The sequence below is a fragment of the Rattus norvegicus genome, chromosome 16 (genome assembly GCF_021556685.1).
Source record: "Rattus norvegicus strain SHRSP/BbbUtx chromosome 16, alternate assembly SHRSP_T2T, whole genome shotgun sequence".
NCBI classification, from domain to species: Eukaryota; Metazoa; Chordata; class Mammalia; order Rodentia; family Muridae; genus Rattus; species Rattus norvegicus.
In genome coordinates this window covers 20,879,542-20,904,813 of record NC_141549.1, presented here as the reverse complement: position 1 = coordinate 20,904,813, position 25,272 = coordinate 20,879,542, and the positions used below count along the sequence as shown (strand labels likewise).

General features: G+C 40.1%; 1 protein-coding gene across 1 annotated transcript; it reads right to left on the bottom strand.

Moving 5' to 3' along the window:
- Positions 1-2,444: 2,444 nt before the first annotated feature.
- On the bottom strand, positions 2,445-23,215 carry LOC148000442 (uncharacterized). Its single transcript, XM_087589579.1, has 7 exons — positions 23,197-23,215; positions 10,780-10,813; positions 10,246-10,288; positions 9,076-9,204; positions 3,574-4,352; positions 3,149-3,471; positions 2,445-2,601 (listed from the first exon to the last, which is right to left on the bottom strand). Exons 1-7 carry the CDS (start codon positions 23,213-23,215, stop codon positions 2,579-2,581), a joined length of 1,350 nt encoding a protein of 449 aa, XP_087445705.1. The 3' UTR covers positions 2,445-2,578.
- Between the last annotated feature and the right edge of the window lie 2,057 nt (positions 23,216-25,272).

Here is a 25,272-nt window from a genome sequence, read left to right as displayed (position 1 = left end):
AAAAAACTACAGTAGGACAAGTCAGTGTATTTAAAGAAAATATTCAATAAACAGGAAGTTCTTGGAATTCTAATTCAGAATTTATTATTTATATGAACCTCTAACTTAAAGACTAAAGGCCTTTAGATCTACAAAATTATCAAGAAGCATGTGGATTATGGAATATCTACTACTGTGCTATGGTTCTCCTTCATAACCTAGTACAGCCTAACAATAGGAAATAAGGATTAGAGCCTGAGGTGTTTGGTAAAACACGTTTCCAGAAAACCTCACTGCAGATGTGGAAATAAGGGGATCCCCAAAACTTGCTTTCCTGCAAGGATGAAGATCAGTTTGCTCCAAGACACTAGGATTTGAGTGAATGAACATGTCCCCAAAACTGAGGGACCAGGGGTGGAACCCATACAGAGGGATGATGGCCTGAGTTCAGTCCCTAGAACCCACAATGTGGCGGAACAGAACTGTAGAGTGGCATTGTCCTTTGACCCACACAATTACACATGTGAGTGGGGTACAGGAAATAGAGAGGAAGACAATATCAGTCTCTATCCTTCACATGTGGAACCATGCACACACAAGATGTACACAAGGTATACTGGGGTTCAGGGTTATAGATCCAATTCAAAATGTCTTTGTTTGACCCATCTGCAAGCACAAGTCATATTGGTGTAAATATCTCTTGGTGAAAATTTTTGCACTATACTAGAAAATTTATTGAAGTTTCATGATAAAAATTTATCTTATGGTGAAATTTACCATGTTGTATAATATTAACATACATATACATATACATACACACACACACACACACACATACATACATACATATGGCCTAGAGAGATGGAGACGCAGTTAAGAGTTCTAGTTTTGTTTGTAGAGCACTCAGTTTTAATTGCTAGCACATCGCTGGCCACTCAAAACCAACCATCTGTAAATCCAGTTCCAGGGGAACCAGCACTGGGTTCTATCACACATACTGCATAGAAAATGCACAGCAGTAAAAACTCTTACATATAAATCTAATCAATTTAATGATAGACAAAGAAAATAAAATGTATTAACTTCTTGACCTAAAACATGTGCCCAATAACGGGCTCTAAAAGAGACCATGGAAAAGAATTGATAAACTAACTCAATATTTCTGTTTTCTGTACAGAAGGCCTATGAGCTGCTGTCTTCAGGTACGCAGCTCTCATATGCCTAGGAGCCTAAAGTAGGTATGCAATCCAGTGGGGCTCAGTGAAAAGGAAGCTAAGCATGACCTCTCCCCTCTCAGTAAGGAGCCTATAAAATAAAGGATGCCCAGTGCTACACTCCACAGATCCAAGAAGACTGAACAAAAGAAGGGCACAAGAAAGGATAATTGAGAATATGGAAGGGTCATGGAAGGCATATGGATAAAGGGAACCAGTTGGGAAAGGAGAAAGGAAGGAATAGGGTCACTGAGGGTCCAGTGTGGGGAGGGGGAGGGAACCATGATAATGAATGGAAATCTGCAACAGATAGGAGTGGTGAGTGAGGAGGCGACCTCAGAGAGAGACAGAGACTGAGGTAGGGGAGGCAACAAGAATCACTGGAGCTTGAGACTCACTGCACTGGGGATACAGAGCATGGGGATCCTGGCTCTTCTCGCTATGCAGGAAGCCCAGTGGAGCAACTGGAACATCGACCCAACCACAAAACTTTAAATCCAAATTTTTTCCTGTCTACAGGAAATGAAGGAATAGGGCTGGAGGAGAGACTGAGGGAACAGCCAACCAATAACCCACCCAACTTGAAACTGATCCCTTGAACAAGCGACAGTCCCTGACTCTGAATGATACCCTGTTATGCTAGCAGACAGAGTCTAGCACAGGCTGTCTGGAGAGGTTGCACCCAGCAGCTGACTTAGATGTACACACCCACAGATAAAATTGGATGGATCTTGAAGACTCTTATGGAAGAAAAAGTAGAAGGATTGCAGTCCCTCAGAGGATAAGAACGCAACAGGAAGACTAACAAAATCGATTGACCTGGACTCTTAGGGCTCTTAGAGACTGATCCACCAACCAAAGAATATACAGAGGCTGGTCCTAAGCCTCCACACACATAGGTAGCACATATGGACCTCGATCTTCATGTGAGTCCCAAAAAAAACTGCAGCAGGGACTATCCTTAAAGCTGTTGCCCGTATGCGGGATATGTCCTTCTATCTAGACGGCCTTGTCTGGACTCAGTGGGAGAGGAAGGGCATAGTCTCACAGAGACTTCATGTTCCAGGGTGGGAAGATAACCAAGTGGCCCCTACCCTCTCAGAGGAGAAGGAGGCGGGGCGCAAGGGAAGGATTGTGGGAGAGGCTGACAGGGAGGGGGCAGTGAGCAGGATGTAAAGTAAACAAGTAAAAAATAAAATTGAAAATAATTGATCATTTTTTCTAGGAAGCATCACATGGCACAACTGAGTCTCCAGTGAAACAATAAATTTTTACTTCAGTCTACTATCACATTATACCTTTAACTCTACAATTTATATATATGATCAATTCTCCCACACAGACTGCTGTGGCATTCCAATCGATCCTGGAGGAACATCAAGGGTCTAGGGATCAGGAGCCGCAGCCACTAGAAGAAAAACAAGAATTATCAACAGCATCATCAGGCACATCACTGGTGATATTGTCATGCCCAGCATCAACAACATCAGTATCATTATCATCAGAATCAATGTAGTGAGAAACAGTGAGAAGGTGGATGCTTCTCTTGTTATTTTTAATCTCAGAAGTTGCTTCTTTTGGAATGTTGCGGTCAAAGGCTATGCTAACCTCAGAAGTCAGAGTTCAGAATGACAGCATTAAATAGACAATAACATTTAACAGGAAGTTACCCCTGCTTAGTCATTCAGGAAACACAAGGTCTTCACTGGGAGTGACCATAATCTCCTCATTCTAGACTAGAAAACAACCAATCAGAAAACAGTTTTACATGTCACTTGTATTTGTCCAAACTGGATTTATCATGTTACTGAAAATATATAAATTGAAAAAAAATTTCAGGTTCTAGGTTATTCATGAATAGCCCTATAGAAGCATGAAATTTATTAACAATACAGACCTAGGTTTCAAGGGAAAAAAATTCATCTATTTTAAGCTACTATTTTTGTCTAACTAACCTGATCCAACTTTTTTGTTAGTGGGAGCTCCTTGGCCATTTTCTTCATGCCATGCATGTTGAATTTGGATTTTCATCCATGTTATGACAGAGAAAAGTGAGGATACAAGCCATATAAAAGGCAAAAAGGGGATGTGTGCTATCGCTGGTGCCCGAAGATATCCACCCACCCTGAGAGGGTTCATGCTGTGGTTTATTGGTTCAGCTGACGCAGAAGCATCAAAATTATCAACAGGTGTCTGAGTAGCAGGCAGACCTTCTTCTATGTCAGGAATAAAAGAAGATTCCTCATCTGAAGAAGCAGTATAAAATATTTCTTCTTCACTAAAGGATATCAAAAGAGTCAGGTTAGTCATTTGAATGGAATCAAGGGAATAACAAGTGCAGGAACCAGGAGTGCGCTCTGGGTCAGCATGGGGTTTGTACCTTGTACTCTCCTTGTAAAGAGGTAAATCAACTACATAATCCAATCCAATGTGACTAGCTGGTCCTGAGTCACCTGACACAGTACTGTCAGCAGCATATGTAAGGGACAGCTCGGGCTCATCTGCAGTCAGACCGTCAGCGGCATTGGTGGACTTAGTCAGCGCAAGCTCAGCTGCAGTCAGACTGGCAGCGGCAGTGGTGGACTTAGTCGGCACAGGCTCATCTGCAGTCAGACCTTCAGCGGCATTGGTGGACGTAGTCGGCGCAGGTTCAGCTGCAGTCAGACTGTCAGCGGCAGTGGTGGACTTAGTCGGCACAGGCTCAACTGCAGTCAGACTGGCAGCGGCAGTGGTGGACGTAGTCGGCGCAGGCTCAGCTGCAATCAGACTGTCAGCGGCAATGGTAGACTTAGTCGGCACAGGCTCAACTGCAGTCAGACTGTCAGCGGCATTGGTGGACTTAGTCGGCACAGGCTCAACTGCAGTCAGACTGTCAGCAGCATTGGTGGACTTAGTCGGCGCAGGCTCAGCTGCAGTCAGACTGGCAGCATCCTTGGTGGACTTAGTCAGTGCAGGCTCAACTGCAGTCAGACTGTCAGTGGCAATGGTGGACTTAGTTGGCTCAGGCTCAACTTCAGTCAGACTGGCAGCCTCCTTGGTGGACTTATTCTGCGCAGGCTCAGCAGCATCCAGGCTGTCAGCAGTAGAAGTGGAAGGTCCAACATCAGCAGCAGCCTCAGAAGGCACGGAATGGAAATTTTCCATTTTAGTTTTTTCATCCTATAAGGAAAATTATCATTGTTATTTTTGATTTAAAATTCACTGATTTTATTCATTTCATCACCCTTCTGATAAAGTCAGGACCTTGATTTATAGTCCCCAAACTATTTCTGTATTCCGTCGATATTTAGCACTACATTCAATGATATTCAGTAACGTCTGATTCCTTTCAGGATGAGTAAACGGCCCAGAGTCTTTAAAAATCTTTAATGTGGACATGCTTAGGTTTAAACTTACCACTATTCTGCTCTTTGGGATCTAAAGTCATGTTACCTTTTAAGATGAAAATATATAAAAAGAAGTGACAAAATGTGTTCCTTGGCCTCTGATGTTTTGCTCTGCTTCTCCTCTAAATAACGATTTTGTAATATTCTCTCTCCTTCATATTCTATGGTTCATCGCAAAAGTTCCACCAGAGAACTACTACACCTGATAAAAAACTTCAGCAAAGTGGCTGGGTATAAAATTAACTCAAATAAATCAGTAGCCTTCCTCTACACAAAAGAGAAACAAGCCGAGAAAGAAATTAGGGAAACGACACCCTTCATAATAGTCCCAAAGAATATAAAGTACCTCAGTGTGACTTTAACCAAGCAAGTAAAAGATCTGTACAATAAGAACTTCAAGTCTCTGAAGAAAGAAATTTAAGAAGACCTCAGAAGATGGAAAGATCTCCCATGCTCATGGATTGGCAGGATTAATATAGTAAAAATGGCCATTTTACCAAAAGTGACCTACAGATTCAATGCAATCCCCATCAAAATATCAATCCAATTCTTCACAGAGTTAGAACAATTTGCAAATTCATCTGGAATAACAAAAAACCCAGGATAGCTAAAACTATCCTCAACAATAAAAGGACTTCAGGGGGAATCACTATCTCTGAACTCAAGCAGTATTGCAGAGTAATAGTGATAAAAACTGCATGGTATTGGTACAGAGACAGACAGATAGACCAATGGACTAGAATTGAAGACCCAGAAATGAACCCACACACCTATGGGCACTTGATTTTTGACAAAGGAGCCAAAACCATCCAATAGAAAAAAAATAGCATTTTCAGCAAATGGTGCAGTTCAACAGAAGGTCAACATGTAGAAGAATGCAGATTGATCCATGCTTATCACCCTGTACAAAGCTTAAGTCCAAGTGGATCAAGGACCTCCACATCAAACCAGATACACTCAAACAATAGAAGAAAAAGTGGGGAAGCATCTGGAACACATGGGCACTGGAGAAAATTTCCTGAACAAAACACCAATGGCTTATGCTCTAAGATCAAGAATGGACAAACAGGATCTCATAAAACTGGAAAGCTTCTGTAAGGCAAAGGACACTGTTGTTAGGACAAAACGGCAACCAACAGATTGGGAAAAGATCTTTACCAATCCTACAACAGATAGAGGCCTTATATCCAAAATAGACAAAGAACTCAAGAAGTTAGACCTCAGGGAGACAAATAACCCTACTAAAAAAAGGGGTTCAGAGCGAAACAAAGAATTCACAGCTGGGGAATGCTGAATGGCTGGGAAAAACCTAAAGAAATGTTCAACATCTTTAGTCATAAGGGAAATGCAAATCAAAACAACCCTGTGATTTCATCTCACACCAGTGAGAATGGCTAAGATCAGAAACTCAGGTGACAGCAAATGCTGGCGAGGATGTGGTGGGATTGCAGACTGGTACAACCATTCTGGAAATCAGTCTGGAGGCTCCTCAGAAAATTGGACATTGAACTACCCGAGGACCCAGCTATACCTCTCTTGGGCATATACCCAAAAGATGCCCCAACTTATAAAAAAGACACGTGCTCCACTATGTTCATAGCAGCCTTATTTATAATAGCCAGAAGCTGGAAAGAACCCAGATGCCCTTCAACAGAGGAATGGATACAGAAAATGTGGTACATCTACACAATGGAATATTACTCAGCTATCAAAAACAATGACTTTATGAAATTCATAGGCAAATGGTTGGAACTGGAAAATATCATCCTGAGTGAGGTAACCCAATCACAGAAAAACACACATGGCATGCACTCATTGATAAGTGGCTATTAGCCCAAATGCTTGAATTACCCTAGATGCCTAGAACAAATGAAACTCAAGATGGATGATCAAAATGTGAATGCTTCACTCCTTCTTTAAAAGGGGAACAAGAATACCCTTGGCAGGGAATAGAGAGGCAAAGTTTAAAACAGAGGCAGAAGGCACACCCATTCAGAGCCTGCCCCACATGTGGCCCACACATATACAGCCATCCAGTTAGACAAGATGGATGAAGCAAAGAAGTGCAGACCGACAGGAGCCGAATGTAGATCTCTCCTGAGAGACACAGCCAGAATACAGAAAATACATAGGCGAATGCCAGCATGAAACCACTGAACTGAGAACGGGACCCCCGTTGAAGGAATCAGAGAAAGGACTGGAAGAGCATGAAGGGGCTTGAGACCCCATATGAACAACAATGCCAAGCAACCATAGCTTCCAGGGACTAAGCCACTACCCAAAGACTATACATGGACTGACCCTGGGCTCTGACCTCATAGGTAGCAATGAATATCCTAGTAAGAGCACCAGTGGAAGGGGAAGCCCCTAGTCCTACTAAGACTGAACTCCCAGTGAACAAGATTGTTAGGGGGAGGGAGGTAATGGGAGGAGGATGGGGAGGGGAGCAGGGGGGAGGGGCTAGGGGGATGTTGGCCTGGAAATCGGGAAAGGGAAATACAATCGAAATGTAAATAAGAAATACTCAAGTTAATAAAGAAAAAAATAAAAATAAAAATAAAAAGTACCTGAGTTCCATGTCTTTGCTAAGTTATTCCTAGAATAAAAATTACTCAGGTTTATCACCTCTAGTAGTTAATTGGAAACCAAATTGATCTAGGCATAAAGGAAGAGCATTTGAGTTTGGTTTCTATAAATTTACAGTTTCTAATAATTCCATTATGTGTAATAATTATATCTGAACTTCCTCTTTCCTAATGATGAAATTAGAGGTCTAGAGGAAGGTAGTTAGCTACGTGTTGACAGTATGCAGTGGAGTAAGGAGTAAGTAGTGTGTGTAAGATCAGCAGACACACCCTTCTGCTTGCTTTGTAACTTCTGAAAGGGGATTTAAACAGGAAAGATGGCTGTTACTTTTGAATTTGTTTCTGGACTTTCTGTGACAAAATATCTGATGGGGAAAACCAGTCACTTATTTCAAGGAAGGAACAGGGAGGCCTGACTTTTGGCAGTACATTATTGGTTCTCACAGGCTGGTAGACCGGGAAGCAGATAACACAGTACTGGTACCACAAGTAGTCACAGCCATTAAAATCTACCACTGAAAACCTTCTGCTAGCGAGGCCAGACCCCGAAAGTTAAACAATCTCCCATCAGTGGCCAAGTGTTCAATCACATGAACTCACATCTCTTTGTCTGATCCTCCCATGCACTGCTTAGCATTTGTGTTAATGTTAAATAACCCCCCACACACACACATGCAGATTTTATCTACTGTTTGTCTGTTAATGCTAACCAAAGTGTAAATCATACTACCAATGTGATAAACCTACTTGGCAGCCTGACTGATAACTTGAATTTGATACCTGAGACTGGAAACAGAGGAAGGGAAAGATTGATTCATACAAGTTATCTTTTGATACCTACAATTCAACTTACATTCTCCTACTCCCCAAATAAATTAAGTACAGAATGTCCTTGAACTGACAGAGACCATCCTGCCTGATTTATGAGTTCGTGAATTAACTGTGTACTCCAACATACCCAGCCACATGTTGTGGGCACCCTGCCTATAAGTACTTTGGACTTCAATGGGTAAAACCAGAATGCTGAGGTCCTGTCCAGGAAGTTAAGAAATATCAGAAGACTGACTTCTTATTTCCCCTGATGATAATTTTAATCTTTTTGCCTATCAAACATATTAAATCTGTGTGCTGGAAAAGGGGCTGAGGAGTTTAAAACATTCATTGCTCCTCCAGGACACCTGGCTTTGCTTTGTAAAACACATAATATTGGCTGACAAAGTTCTGGAACAACAAGAACAAAGGATGAAATGACCTCTTCTGATTTTTGTGGGAAGCACACGCACATGGTATACAGACAGAATACACGCAAAACATTCACACACATAAAGTCAGTCAATCCAAAGTAAATGAAACACAACTATGGTGGTCGCTTTCAAGTTTACTGTACCTATTTCCAGGGGCATGTACTATTTGGTTTCTGTATTTTTATGAGTTCTCCTCAGTGAGTTAAAAACATGCTCATTTTCTGTTTTTTCTTCTGTTTCCATAGTCTAATTTACTATTATTACATTTTATGACAGTGATTCTCAATCTGTCTGTCATACCCTATTGGAGGAGGGCATAGAACAGTCTCACACAGGTTGGCAAAGACCTTCTGAAAATACCAATATGACATTACAGTTGATGATATTATCAATCTGACACTGATGCAGTAGCAACAAAACAGTTGTATGGTTGGGAATCACCACAGCATGAGGAACTGTATTAAAGGTCACAGCATTAGGAAGGTTGAGAAGCACTGCCTAATGCAGTGACTGGCAAGGAGTGAGGATATGGAGAGTGTGAAGGGAATGCTCAAGGCTGATCTTTCTCTACTCGTTCACTACTTGCTCTAGGAAGGCATAGGCACAAACACCCATCACTCCCCTTCACAAAAGGAAATATGTTCCTTCTCACATCAGTGGGGATTACCGTTGCAGATGTATTTTCTTCCCATACTTCAAGAATTGGGGCTACCCGAGAAGACACATAAACTCCAGATTTTCTAAAACTGTTCTGGCTCTTCTTAGGTTTTATGTGGATCTTTCTCCCTGATTCTCCCTGCAATGCAGAGGGGACAGTTAACTTTTTATTTGGTCCCGAAATTAACTCTTTTCTTTTAGGATGCATGCTTTTAAATCAACTTTATTACTTAGGAATTACAGGATATTGACACATGAAAATTAAAATTCATTATTAAATATAAAATATCTTCTAATATTCCTACTTACAACTTAGCAGAGGAGGACGGTAATGGGGGAAGGATGGGGAGGGGAACACACATAGAGAAGGCGACAGGGAGGGGCTAGGGGGATGGGGAGGGTTTAGGGAGATGTTGGCCAGAAACCCGAAAACAGAATAAGAATCGAAATCTAAATAAGAAATACCCAAGTTAGTAAAGATGAAAAAAATTGCATGCATTTTCCTGAGGGTCAAGTCACTTAGGAGATTCCTGGATTATAGAAATGTCTGGACTTACTAAGAAGTACTTATTATATATAAGTACACTGTAGCTGTCTTCAGACACACCAGGAGAGATCATCAGATCTCATTATAGATGGTTGTGAGCCACCATGTGGTTGCTGGGAATTGGATTCATCAAGACCTCTGGAAGAGCAGTCAGTGCTCTTAACCACTGAGCCATCTCTCCAGCCCAGGAAAACCCGTATGGGAGAGGTGAGGGGGAAGGGATGGGGGCTCATGGACAGGAAACCTGGAAGGGGAAAAACATTGGAAAAGTAAAGAAATATATCTAATAAAGAATTTTTTTAAAAAGAAATATTATGGTCTAGTAATAGTCACATTTTAAAATCAGTCAAATGTGTACTCATCTCTGCAAACAACACTTGTCAAACATCAGACATCTTCTATTGTACAAGGACTGTGCTCAATCTTCCACTCACTATGTCTTTTGAGTCCATTCTCTTATTGGCCACCACTACCCACAAGGACTTACTGCTCACTTGCAGTTTGTAGAAATCTCCACATCTACAATGTAGACTCCCTTGAGCAATCTTTCCATATAAAACTGATCCCAGTTACACTATTGCTGAATTATAACAAAATTCATAAGAAAATTAATTTCACAAAGAAGCATTTTACCTTCACAGAGGAGGTAGAGCTGACATTATCCACATTCACACACCTAGGAACAACAAAGGAGGGCTTGTCAGGGAGCCTTTAGAATAACAGCATGCAACATTCTTCCAACCTCAGTTTTGTGGCTCAATCCCTTCTTCGTGAATAAGAAACCGAGGCAAACTACCCAGTAAACTTCAGGGGATTCTCTGTCACCACCTCCTGCCTCATCATAAGTGCCCCAGGATTCAGATGCACGTGAGATCATCAGACTTCATGTGGATTCTGAGAATCCAACCTTCATTCTCACAGACTCATGGCAAGCACTTTATCCACTGAATCATCTCCCTACCTAAGGATGTTTGTCCATATCTCATGCTGTGTGGGAGATAGGTCTAGTAGTTTGAACATGGTTTGCTCTACAAATAATTGTTTAGCTTGTGATTATAGAAGAAATGAAGAAGCTGAAATCGTTGTACACAGAGGCAAAGACAGTGTCATGTTCTGAACATTATACTTTTTACAGATTAATGGATTGTAAAATGCACACATTCTTACCATGGTGATGTTCCTGTAAGTCTCTTACCAGCTTCTAAATAGGGAAGCAAAATTTGTCACTAAACAACTATAGGAAACATGACAATAAGTGCAAAGGCTAATATTTGTGACCCTATATCCTTTGGCACCATTTATGAAAAGCCTTTAAAGTGAATAATTATTGGTAAATAATAAATATATGCAAAAACCTTCCTTCCCATTTCCTAGTATATTTTAAAGACAAAGAGAAAATTTCCTCAAAAGTTACTTCTTATAAAAATTGTTGTGCAAATTACCTATGATCCTGATCACTATCAGACACAGAAATTACCATCTTAGCCTGAATTGTTGTCCCATAGTGAAGGGTTAAAAGGACAGCGTCATGTTGCCACTGCTGCTTTTTGCCTCTGGACTAGGGATGTTTGCAGCGCTCTAAGTGAGCATGCTCATCTCGTACAGTAGTGAAAGGGGCTGCTACAAAGGTCGACTTGAACTTCCTTCACTGTGGAGGAACATTCATTACTACCACCGGGAAGCACAGTCTCTGGTGACTGTCGTTGCAGCATAGTCAAATATAGGAGACCCAAAGACCTTTACAAAACATTTCCAGCTGCAAGTGTGACAAAGCTCTTGGAGATCAGTGTGTTACTGTAGTCGAGATCTTCTGAAGAAGATGTTAAGGGCCCTCAGATCTAGCATTGACCCCTAGCTCATTTCCAGCAAAAAGAAGTTCAACATCAACTTCCATTGCCGGCCATGGCAAGAGCAACTGGAAAGACTTCCTTAGTAGTTATGCAACATGAATTATTACTCCAGAGAGAGAAGCATGAAAGAAACTTGCAGATAGAGCAGCAATCTCACATAAAACATTTTTAAAATATATTTCCACATATAAACCATAGTGTGTCTCAAGTTTCACTCTCTGGATAAAGCCTGCCCTCGAAACATGCTTCAGAGAATGAACAACCCTAGTTCATTTCCTTTACAGTATGTAAAACTCCACTGCACACCCCTTGGCATTGCCCATGACCAGAGCAAGTTTTTGTCCTATCAACAAATGGGCTGAGAAAATGTCTCTATGGTGGACCGTATGCTCAGCATGTGTGGGGCCTCTTACAGTCCTCGACAACACAAACAAAACTCCAGTGCTGAAATACATTTTAAAAAAAGACACCCACATTATGATAATTCTGTTTCCCTCAGGGTTATGTGAAGAGGGTCATTTAGGTTCCTCTACACTATTCTCTGGCTGGCTCTCTCCAAAGGCACAGTAGGTATGAGAGATGCTGTGGTGTAGGTTGCTGAAAGGATAAATTCTGTGGTGCTTCTCCCCCTGTTGGAATCTAATCTTATTCAGACTCAATCAAGGGATCATTCAGTGCTGTGTACTGGAGAATGATGTGGTTGTTCAACCTTCCATCTACTGTGTCAATGTTGTTTTTACTGGAAATTTTGTCTTGCAGCATATAAATCAAGTATCACTATATCTTTTGCTAATTAATAGGACTACAGGGAAAAGGTGCTGTCAGAGTAGCCCATATGGAGGCTGCTTTCATTGAATGCTAAGAATATCAGTTTTCATTCCCCAGCACTACCTACAAATCTCACACACCGTTCACTTCTCCAAAGGTTCCTGAGTGAGCCAGATATTTATAATATCAAGATATTCACATTAAATGGAAGACAACTAAAAATAACTATAAGATAATCTATGAATTATCAAATAAGTATGATTGAAATATTATGAAGGGAAAAATTCCAGATTATGCTAAAAACATTTAGTCTCCAAAACATAATGAAAGTAATTGAATACTGTTTTTGGTTTGTTTTTTTTTTTTTATTAACTTGAGTATTTCTTATATACATTTCAAGTGTTATTCCCTTTCCCGGTTTCTGGGCAAACATCGCCCTCCCCCCTCCCCTTCCTTATAGGTGTTCCCCTCCGAACCCTCCCCCTATTGCCGCCCTCCCCCCATAGTCTAGTTCACTGGGGGTTCAGTCTTACCAGGACCCAGGGCTTCCCCTTCCACTGGTGCTCTTACTAGGATATTCATTGCTACCTATGGGGTCAGAGTCCAGGGTCAGTTCATGTATAGTATTTAGGTAGTGGCTTAGTCCCTGGAAGCTCTGGTTGCTTGGCATTGTTGTACTTTTGGGGTCTCGAGCCCCTTCAAGCTCTTCCAGTTCTTTCTCTGATTCCTTCGACAGGAGCCTATTCTCAGTTCAGTGGTTTGCTGCTGGCATTCGCCTATGTATTTGCTGTATTCTGGCTGTGTCTCTCAGGAGCGATCTACATCCGGCTCCTGTCGGTCTGCACTTCTTTGCTTCATCCATCTTGTCTAATTGGGTGGCTGTATATGTATGGGCCACATGTGGGGCAGGCTCTGAATGGGTGTTCCTTCAGTCTCTGTTTTAATCTTTGCCTCTCCCTTCCCTGCCAAGGGTATTCTTTTTCCTCATTTAAAGAAGGAGTGAAGCATTCACATTTTGATCATACGTCTTGAGTTTCATTTGTTCTAGGCATCTAGGGTAATTCAAGCATTTGCGCTAATAGCCACTTATCAATGAGTGCATACCATGTATGTCTTTCTGTGATTGGGTTAGCTCATTCAGGATGATATTTTCCAGTTCCAACCATTTGCCTATGAATTTCATAAATTCGTTGTTTTTGATAGCTGAGTAATATTTCATTGTGTAGATGTACCACATTTTCTGTATCCATTCCTCTGTTGAAGGGCATCTGGTTTCTTTCCATTTTCTGGCTATTATGAATAAGGCTGCGATGAACATAGTGGAGCACGTGTCTCTTTTATATGTTGAGGCATCTTTTGGGTATATGCCCAAGAGAGGTATAGCTGGATCCTCAGGCAGTTCAATGTCCAATTTTCTGAGGAACCTCCAGACTGATTTCCAGAATGGTTGTACCAGTCTGCAATCCCACCATCAATGGAGGAGTGTTCCTCTTTCTCCACATCCTCGCCAGCATCTGCTGTCACCTGAGTTTTTGATCTTAGCCATTCTCACTGGTGTGAGGTGAAATCTCAGGGTTGTTTTGATTTGCATTTCCCTTATGACTAAAGATGTTGAACATTTCTTTAGGTGTTTCTCAGCCATTCGGCATTCCTCAGCTGTGAATTCTTTGTTTAGCTCGGAACCCCATTTTTTAATAGGGTTATTTGTCTCCCTGCGGTCTAACTTCTTGAGTTCTTTGTCTATTTTGGATATAAGCCCTCTATCTGTTGTAGGATTGGTAAAGATCTTTTCCCAATCTGTTGGTTGCCGTTTTGTCCTAACAACAGTGTTTTTTGCCTTACAGAAGCTTTGCAGTTTTATGAGATCCCATTTGTCGATTCTTGATCTTAGAGCATAAGCCATTGGTGTTTTGTTCAGGAAATTTTTTCCAGTGCCCATGTGTTCCAGATGCTTCCCTAGTTTTTCTTCTATTAGTTTGAGTGTGTCTGGTTTGCTGTGGAGGTCCTTGATCCACTTGGACTTAAGCTTTGTACAGGGTGATAAGCATGGATCAATCTGCATTCTTCTACATGTTGACCTCCAGTTGAACCAGCACCATTTGCTGAAAATGCTATCTTTTTTCCATTGGATGGTTTTGGCTCCTTTGTCAAAAATCAAGTGACCATAGGTGTGTGGGTTCATTTCTGGGTCTTCAATTCTAGTCCATTGGTCTATCTGTCTGTCTCTGTACCAATACCATGCAGTTTTTATCACTATTGCTCTGTAATACTGCTTGAGTTCAGGGATAGTGATTCCCCCTGAAGTCCTTTTACTGTTGAGGATAGCTTTAGCTATCCTGGGTTTTTTGTTATTCCAGATGAATTTGCAAATTGTTCTGTCTAACTCTTTGAAGAAATGGATTGGTATTTTGATGGGGATTGCATTGAATCTGTAGATTGCTTTTGGTAAAATGGCCATTTTTACTATATTAATCCTGCCAATCCATGAGCATGGGAGATCTTTCCATCTTCTGAGGTCTTCTTCAATTTCTTTCCTCAGTGTCTTGAAGTTCTTATTGTACAGATCTTTTACTTGTTTGGTTAAAGTCACACCGAGGTACTTTATATTATTTGGGTCTATTATGAAGGGTGTCGTTTCCCTAGTTTCTCTCTCGGCTTGTTTCTCTTTTGTATAGAGGAAGGCAACTGATTTATTTGAGTTAATTTTATACCCAGCCACTTTGCTGAAGTTGTTTATCAGCTTTAATAGTTCTCTGGTGGAACTTTTGGGATTACTTAAATATACTATCATGTCATCTGCAAATAGTGATATTTTGACCTCTTCTTTTCCGATCTGTATCCCCCTGATCTCCTTTTTTGTCTGATTGCTCTGGCTAGAACTTCAAGAACTATATTGAATAAGTAGGGAGAGAGTGGGCAGCCTTGTCTAGTCCCTGATTTTAGTGGGATTGCTTCAAGTTTCTCTCCATTTAGTTTAATGTTAGCAACTGGTTTGCTGTATATGGCTTTTACTATGTTTAGGTATGGGCCTTGAATTCCTATTCTCTCCAAGACTTTTATCATGAAGGGGTGTTGAATTTTGTCAAATGCTTTCTCAGCATCTAATGAAATAATCATGTGGTTCTGTTCTTTCAGTTTGTTTATATAATGGATCACGTTGATGGTTTTCCGTATATTAAACCATCCCTGCATGCCTGGGATGAAGCCTACTTGATCATGGTGGATGATTGTTTTGATGTGCTCTTGAATTCGGTTTGCCAGAATTTTATTGAGTATTTTTGCGCCGATATTCATAAGGGAAATTGGTCTCAAGTTCTCTTTCTTTGTTGTGTCTTTGTGTGGTTTAGGTATAAAAGTAATTGTGGCTTCGTAGAAGGAATTCGGTAGTGCTCCATCTGTTTCAATTTGGTGGAATAGTTTGGATAATATTGGTACGAGGTCTTCTATGAAGGTCTGATAGAATTCTGCATTAAACCAGTCTGGACCTGGTCTCTTTTTGGTTGGGAGACCTTTAATGACTGCTTCTAGTTCCTTAGGAGTTATGGGGTTGTTTAACTGCTTTATCTGTTCCTGATTTAACTTCGGTACCTGGTATCTGTCTAGGAAATTGTCCATTTCCTGAAGATTTTCAAGTTTTGTTGAATATAGGCTTTTATAGTAAGATCTGATGATTTTTTGAATTTCCTCTGAATCTGTAGTTATGTCTCCCTTTTCATTTCTGATTTTGTTAATTTGGACGCACTCTCTGTGTCCTCTCGTTAGTCTGGCTAAGGGTTTATCTATCTTGTTGATTTTCTCAAAGAACCAACTTTTGGTTCTGTTGATTCTTTCTATGGTCCTTTTTGTTTCAACTTGGTTGATATCAGCTCTGAGTTTGATTATTTCCTGCCTTCTACTCCTCCTGGGTGTATTTGCTTCTTTCTGTTCTAGAGCTTTTAGGTGTGCTGTCAAGCTGCTGACATATGCTCTTTCCTGTTTCTTTCTGCAGGCACTCAGCGTTATGAGTTTTCCTCTTAGCACAGCTTTCATTGTGTCCCATAAGTTTGGGTATGTTGTATCTTCATTTTCATTAAATTTCTAAAAAGTTTTTAATTTCTTTCTTTATTTCTTCCTTGACCAGGTTATCATTGAGTAGAGCATTGTTCAATTTCCACGTATATGTGGGCATTCTTCCCTTATTGTTATTGAAGACCAGTTTTAGGCCGTGGTGGTCCAATAGCACGCATGGGATTATTTCTATATTTCTGTACTTGTTGAGGCCGTTTTTTGACCAATTATATGGTCAATTTTGGAAAAAGTACCATGAGGAGCTGAGAAGAAGGTATATCCTTTTGCTTTAGGATAGAATGTTCTATAAATATCCGTTAAGTCCATTTGGCTCATGACTTCTCTTAGTCTGTCGACATCACTGTTTAATTTCTGTTTCCATGATCTGTCCATTGATGAGAGTGGGGTGTTGAAATCTCCCACTATTATTGTGTGAGGGGCAATGTGTGTTTTGAACTTTAGTAAGGTTTCTTTTACGTATGTAGGTGCCCTTGTATTTGGGGCATAGATATTTAGGATTGAGAGTTCATCTTGGTGGATTTTTCCTTTGATGAATATGGAGTGTCCTTCCTTATCTTTTCTGATGACTTTTAGTTGAAAATTGATTTTATTTGTTATTAGAATGGCTACTCCAGCTTGCTTCTTCTGACCATTTGCTTGGAAAGTTCTTTTCAAGCCTTTCACTCTGAGGTAGTGTCTGTCTTTGTCTCTGAGGTGTGTTTCCTGTAGGCAGCAGAATGCAGGGTCCTCGTTGCGTATCCAGTTTGTTAATCTATGTCTTTTTATTGGGGAGATGTGGCCATTGATATTGAGAGATATTAAGGAATAGTGATTATTGCTTCCTGTTATATTCATATTTGGATGTGAGGTTATGTTTGTGTGCTTTCATTCTCTTTGTTTTGTTGCCAAGACGATTAGTTTCTTGCTTCTTCTAGGGTATAGCTTGCCTCCTTATGTTGGCCTTTACCATTTATTATCCTTTGTAGTGCTGGACTTGTAGAAAGATATTGTGTAAATTTGGTTTTGTCATGGAATATCTTGGTTTCTCCATCAATGTTAATTGAGAGTTTTGCTGGATACAGTAACCTGGGCTGGCATTTGTGTTCTCTTAGGGTCTGTATGACATCTGTCCAGGATCTTCTGGCCTTCATAGTTTCTGGCGAGAAGTCTGGTGTGATTCTGATAGGTCTCCCTTTATATGTTACTTGACCTTTTTCCCTTACTCCTTTTAATATTCTTTCTTTGTTTTGTGCGTTTGGTGTTTTGACAATTATGTGACGGGAGCTGTTTCTTTTCTGGTCCAATCTATTTGGAGTTCTGTAGGCTTCTTGTATGTCTATGGGTATCTCTTTTTTTAGGTTAGGGAAGTTTTCTTCTATGATTTTGTTGAAGATATTTACTGGTCCTTTGAGCTGGGAGTCTTCACTCTCTTCTATACCTATTATCCTTAGGTTTGATCTTCTCATTGAGTCCTGGATTTCCTGTATGTTTTGGACCAGTAGCTTTTTCGCTTTACATTATCTTTGACAGTTGAGTCAATGATTTCTATGGAATCTTCTGCTCCTGAGATTCTCTCTTCCATCTCTTGTATTCTGTTGGTGAAGCTTGTATCTACAGCTCCTTGTCTCTTCTTTTGGTTTTCTATATCCAGGGTTGTTTCCATGTGTTCTTTCTTGATTGCTTCTATTTCCATTTTTAATTCCTTCAACTGTTTGATTGTGTTTTCCTGGAATTCTTTCAGGGATTTTTGTGACTCCTCTCTATGGGCTTCTACTTGTTTATTTATGTTTTCCTGGAATTCTTTCAGGGATTTTTGTGTCTCCTGTCTATGGGCTTCTACTTGTTTATTTATGTTTTCCTGGAATTCTTTCAGGGATTTTTGCGATTCTTTCAGGCATTTTTGTGATTCCTCTCTGTAGGCTTCTACTTGTTCTCTAAGGGTGTTCTTCACGTCTTTCTTGAAGTCCTCCAGCATCATGATCAAAAATGATTTTGAAACTAGATCTTGCTTTTCTGGTGTGTTTGGATATTCCATGTTTGTTTTGATGGGAGAATTGGGCTCCGATGGTGCCATGTAGTTTTGGTTTCTGTTGCTTGGGTTCCTGCGCTTGCCTCTCGCCATCAGATTATCTCTAGTGTTCCTTTGTTCTGCTATTTCTGACAGTGGCTAGACTGTCCTATAAGCCTGTGTGTCAGGAGTGCTGTAGACCTGTTTTCCTCTCTTTCAGTCAGTTATGGGGACATAGTGTTCTGCTTTCCGGCGTGTAGTTTTTCCTCTCTACAGGTCTTCAGCTGTTCCTGTGGGCCTGTGTCTTGAGTTCACCAGGCAGCTTTCTTGCAGCAGAAAAGTTGGTCTTACCTGTGGTCCCGAGGCTCAAGTTCGCTCGTGGGGTGCTGCCCACGGGCTCTCTGCAGTGGCAGCAACCAGGAAGACCTGTGCCACCGTTTCCGGGAGCTTCAGTGCACCAGGGTTCCAGATGGTCTTTGGCTTTTTCCTCTGGCGTCCAAGATGTGTGTGCAGAGAGCAGTCTCTTCTGGTTTCCCAGGCTTGTCTGCCTCTCTGAAGGTTCAGCTCTCCCTCCCACGGGATTTGGGTGCAGAGAACTGTTTATCCGGTCTGTTTCCTTCAGGGTCCGGCGGTGTCTCAGGCAGGTGTCCTGCCGCTCCTGGGCCCTCCCCCACGGGAGCCCAGAGGCCTTATACAGTTTCCTCTTGGGCCAGGGATGTGGGCAGGGGTGAGCAGTGTTGGTGGTCTCTTCCGCTCTGCAGCCTCAGGAGTGCCCACCTGACCAGGCGGTTGGGTCTCTCTCTCACAGGGTCTCTTTGGTTTGTTTTTTAACCTTATCATATTTTACAGACACTAACACCTATAATACGTAGCATTAATCATATATATATTATATATAAAAAACTGAAATAAAAATGTATTTTATTACAAAGTCAACGTACTGCTATGTGTCTAGAGAAGACACAAATCATGGAATAGTGTATTTTTTGTATCAAAAGACACTACACGCATCAGTAGTTCAATTTGAAGAAGCTAACACATCAGACGGTATAATTTGAATTTGACATTTCTTAGAAACAATACCTTAATAAATCTATAGTCTAAAAATGGTTGCCAGCAAGTGAACAAAGAATATAAATATATTCGTATTTGATTTCCTTATTCTTTTTATAGTAAGGTAGAATCAGTAGAGGACTTACACTTAATCTTACCTGAATTATGCTGGATAGATGTTTTCAGAATGGATTTTAGCTGTCTTGGTGATCTTACTCGACTGTGGGGTATTTTAAGAATGTTATGTTAATATTCATATTAAACATTAATCCAATGCATTGAATTACTTCTTGTTTGATTTCCTAACTTATATTACATTACAAGTCTGGGAATACTTTCCTTTCAACTTTTCCCCATGTGGAAAAAAGGGAAGGAATTTAGCAACACAAAATTAGCCTAATGAAACCATTACACAGTTACACACACACACACACACACACACACACACACACACACACACACACACACACCTTTCCAGCTTTTGCTCTCATAGCTATACCAAGTGATATTTTTAATCTGTAGATGCAATGGAATTAGTCCCCTGACTACATTAATCATAACAGTCTCTGCCCCTGATGCAACAAAGCACCTTTTCCCATGATACTTTGTGAATATTTCACTATCTATGATGGTATCACCCAAGTGGTTTGCTTGTCGAACATCAAATAGATTTCTGTTGCTGCTAGAACTCTTCAAAACCCACCACTGCTTTTGTAATGTTCAAGCTGCTCCTTCTTAACTCATGCATGAATGAATCCTGAAGTCACAATATGCCTGTTTCTGTGCCATTTATGCATTTTTATGAACATAATAAGGTAATAACAGAAAAAAAGAACAATAAGACTAAGCGCATTGAGACTGTGAAACTGTTTGCACTTCCAAGTATAAGTTAAAATGCATATTTTGACGACAACCAACAGATTGGGAAAAGATCTTTACCAATCCTATAACAGATAGAGGCCTTATATCCAAAATATACAAAGAACTCAAGAAGTTAGACCGCAGGGAAACAAATAACCCTATTAAAAAATGGGGTTCAGAGCTGAACAAAGAATTCACAGCTGAGGAATGCCGAATGGCTGAGAAACACCTAAAGAAATGTTCAACATCTTTAGTCATAAGGGAAATGCAAATCAAAACAACCCTGAGATTTCACCTCACACCAGTGAGAATGGCTAAGATCAAAAACTCAGGTGACAGCAGATGCTGGCGAGGATGTGGAGAAAGAGGAACACTCCTCCATTGTTGGTGGGATTGCAGACTGGTAAAACCATTCTGGAAATCAGTCTGTAGGTTCCTCAGAAAATTGGACATTGAACTGCCTGAGGATCCAGCAATACCTCTCTTGGGCATATACCCAAAAGATGCCTCAACATATAAAAGAGACACGTGCTCCACTATGTTCATCGCAGCCTTATTTATAATAGCCAGAAGCTGGAAAGAACCCAGATGCCCTTCAACAGAGGAATGGATACAGAAAATGTGGTACATCTACACAATGGAATATTACTCAGCTATCAAAAACAACGAGTTTATGAAATTCGTAGGCAAATGGTTGGAACTGGAAAATATCATCCTGAGTGAGCTAACCCACTCACAGAAAGACATACATGGTATGCACTCATTGATAAGTGGCTATTAGCCCAAATGCTTGTATTACCCTAGATCCCTAGAACAAACGAAACTCAAGACAGATGATCAAAATGTGAATGCTTCACTCCTTCTTTAAATGAGGAAAAAGAATACCCTTGGCAGGGAAGGGAGAGGCAAAGATTAAAACAGAGACTGAAGGAACACCCATTCAGAGCCTGCCCCACAGGTGGCCCATACATATACAGCCACCCAATTAGACAAGATGGATGAAGCAAAGAAGTGCAGACTGACAGGAGCCGGATGTAGATCTCTCCTGAGAGACACAGCCAGAATACAGCAAATACAGAGGCGAATGCCAGCAGCAAACCACTGAACTGAGAATAGGTCCCCCGTTGAAGGAATCAGAGAAAGAACTGGAAGAGCTTGAAGGTGCTCGAGACCCCAAAAGTACAACAATGTCAAGCAACCAGAGGTTCCAGGGACTAAGCCACTACCTAAAGTCTATACATGGACTGACCCTGGACTCTGTCCCCATAGGTAGCAATGAATATCCTAGTAAGAGCACCAGTGGAAGGGGAAGCCCTGGGTCCTGCTAAGACTGAACCCCCAGTGAACTAGACTATGCGGGGAGGGTGGCAATGGGGGGAGGTTTGGGAGGGGAACACCCACAAGGAAGGGGAGGGGGGAGGGTGATGTCTGTCCGGAAACCGGGAAAGGGAATAACACTTGAAATGTATATAAGAAATACTCAAGATAATAAAAATAAATAAATAAATAAAAAAATAGTTTAGAATTGAAAAAAAATGCATATTTTGCAAGGAGTCTTTGAACAGTTTTAGTATGGAAAAGTTTGAATCTTGATTTTTGACATTAGCTTGTATGATTTAGGAAATTTTAAACATGGAGGAAATAAGTCATTTGATAGTATTTATAAAATGTTTTCCTGATGTAGAGCCCAAATAAAGAGAACAACATAATTGTCTTCTCTTGTGGAGGTAATTACTCTTAATGAGCACAGAATTAGCTTGAAATACACCTTTTAATTTTCTACCGAACCAGTGTCTAACCTAGCATCCTGGACAGGAATGGATGGGCCTTCACCTGTATGTTCATGTCCAACTGATGTGGAAGGCAAAAACCCCTTTTATACAGAGATAAATAATTGTCACATGGTCATTTAGTTCTATACATTCAGCTAACCTATTGAGATTCAAAGGATCTGTTACTGTGGAAAGCAGATCATATGAATGGATAATTGACGGGTGGAACTTTCAGGAAGACATGGGACTTGTGGAATAATTAAAAGGTGAATGATTCCCTCGAGTTCCCATGCCAGGTGGAATCACATGCTCTAGATGTTTCTCTGTCCTCCATTTTCACACACTGTCTCCATAAAGGGTTGTTCCCAACCTGAAACCCACATCACGTTCCGTGGGCCATGCTAGTGTGGCCAAATGTCAAGCTATCCCCAAGCATTCTATAGCCTAGCACGGATTCCTGTCACAGACTCTTCTCACACTCCCAACAACCCAGTGAAGTCATGACTCAACAAACTGTAACCCAGCAACCAGAGTCATATGTTAATTACTTAATGAACAATACATTCGCACAATTAACTTATAACTAACTTATAAGGACATAAACCGCCCACCAAGATAAGATATAGTTTGTTCATCTAGACACACAAAATCCTGTACATATCCATCCCTTCAGAATAACCATAACACCCAATAAATTTACAGAGAGAATTCTTAACATCCACCTTCAAATTCTCTCAGCCTGTCATTGGATGGACTGCAACTCATGGGTGTCTTCCAACATCTATGATATATGCTACACTTTGCATTCATAGCTGGTGCCAAAGGAGGAAAGAAATTGTTGCCATCCTCTAGTAATGACTGACTGAGAATCATTCCAAATTATGTAACATGTCAGACAAGATGAATGACTGAAATGATAACTATGAGTGTGGGTCTTAGTGCACAAGTATTTAGTAAGGCTTTGAAAAGCCAAAGAATCTTAAGTAGACACTAACTTGCACAGTTAATCCTAGCAGGCTCTTTTTAAAAACTGTATAGTTTGTTCTTGGAAATGGTGGGTGAGTATAATTTTCATTTTCTTATGAAATACACCGAACAAGTTTTCAACCTAAAATTATATTCAGAATATTGTGGGACCTGTAAGACACGAGTCTCAAAGTATACCCAAAATAATTTACTTATTATCTTTGCATTTCTCTAGTATTAATGTATTGTTAAACCTTACCGGGACAAAGGCCTTTCATCGTTAAAAACAAATACTTCTGAAAATAAAAACAAAGAATGTATTATTACAAGTATAGAAGAATATTACGAATAATCAGACTCATTATTAGTATCAATGTCTATAAGAGCAATCTAGAGAGTATTCTAGAGTAAATATTCATTTGTAGCCAATTACTTCACTTAGAACCAATCCATTCCCTATATATTTCAAATCAAGGATGACAGCAATTTATCAAACATTAATGTCTAGAAATAAATAGCCGTAAACAATTGCGATGATCCTAACTGAACTCTCTCAGAATGACAGGAAGCCCAATCCTTACCAGTATGAATATAATCAACTGTGATTCTTTTTACTCTGGGCTAATGATTCTGGAAAGAATAACAGATTGGGTCTGGTGGTGCATAACATGAATACCAACACTGAGGAAGCAAAAACACATTGATCACTGTGATTCCTTAGACAAACAGAACTACAATTTAGTGAGACAATGTCTCAACTTCACCCGTAAAAAGAGAAAAACCCAGAGCCCACCTCAGGACACTGCACCTGAAAAACACCCAGGGATAAACAGTTGGCTGAGGGCCAGCATGAGAATACATTCAACAAGAGCCAAATCAACATGATACATCCTGAGCCCAGATATCCTACTACAGCAAGACCTGGATATCCTAACACAATCAAAGCACAATGAAATTACTTTGAAACCAATCTTATTGATATGATAGAGGAATTTAAAGGAGAAATTAATAAATCCCTTAAAATGTACAGGAAAATATAATCAAACAGGTGAAAAATGAATAAAACATGTCAATACCTGCAAATGATAAAAAAAGAAATAAAGGAAACAAACTGATGGAACCTTGGAGATGGAAAATCTACAAAAGAGAACAAGAACAGAAGCACAGCCAACACAATAAAAGAATTGGAAGAGATGATCTCAGGCATAGAATATATACTTTAAGAAATTAATACATCATCCAAAGAAAAGGTTACCTAAAAAAATGACTGACCCAAAATGTTCAGGTAGTCTGAGACACTGTGAAATTTCCTACTAAGAATAATAGCCATGAACAAAAGTGGAGAGTACGAGCTCCAAGGATGAGAACATATGTTCAGCAAAATCATAGAAGATAATTTATACAACGTAGAGAAAGAATGCTTATGAACATAAAAGAACCTCACAGAACACCAAATTGATTAGTGTTCCCAACACATAATAATCTCTTCACAAAACGAGAATGGTAGGAATTAACACTCATTGGCTATTAATATCTCTCAATATAAGTGAACTCATCTTCCCCACTAAAAAGACACAGCCTGACAAGCAGGATGTGAAATTAGGACCAAATCTATGAAAAATAGGAATGGAAGAAGTTTCCCAGATTAAAGGCACAGAAAATATCCTCAACAACGTCATAGAAGAAAACATCCCAAACTTCAAGAAAAAGATGCCTATCTACACACAAGAAGCTTAAAGTACAAATAATACTTTATTGTGCCAGAAAAGAAAATCCTCCAGCTACATAATAACCAAAACAGTAAATCCACCAAAAAAGAGAGAAAATTGAAAAGCGGCAAGGAGAAAGAGGCAAGTAACATATTACATATAAAGGCAAACCAATCAGAAATATACCGAACTTCTCAACAGAGAATTAAAAGCCAGAAGAGCCAATGAGATGTCTTCTAGACCCTAAGAGACTACAACTGTCAGCCCAGACTACAACACTTAGCAAAATTTTCAAACAACATACATGGAGTAAAAAGATATTTTGTGACAAAACCAAATACAAACTATATCTTTCTACTAATCCATACCTACCAGGGATGCTACAAGCAAAACTCCAAGACAAGTAGAGTAACTGAACTCAACAAAACAGAAGAAATTAATAATCACACAGCAAAACCAATAGAAGAGAAAGACATGCAAAGCAACATCAAAATAATAAGTAAAAGCAATCGTTAGTCATTAATACCTCTGAACAGGAACAGATTCACTTGCCAAACAAAAAGACAGGGTCTAAGAGAGCAGATGTATAAACAGAATCTATCGTTCTGTTGCATATCGAAACGGAA

What these genes read in the sequence shown, in the direction of transcription:
- LOC148000442 (XM_087589579.1), bottom strand. An exon ending in CTTACAGGAACATCACCATG is followed by an intron (nt 10,289 to 10,779) that starts GTAAGAATGTGT and finishes TGTTGTTCCTAG; the next exon opens with GTGTGTGAATGTGGATAATG. An exon ending in CTTTACAAGGAGAGTACAAG is followed by an intron (nt 3,472 to 3,573) that starts GTACAAACCCCA and finishes GATATCCTTTAG; the next exon opens with TGAAGAAGAAATATTTTATA.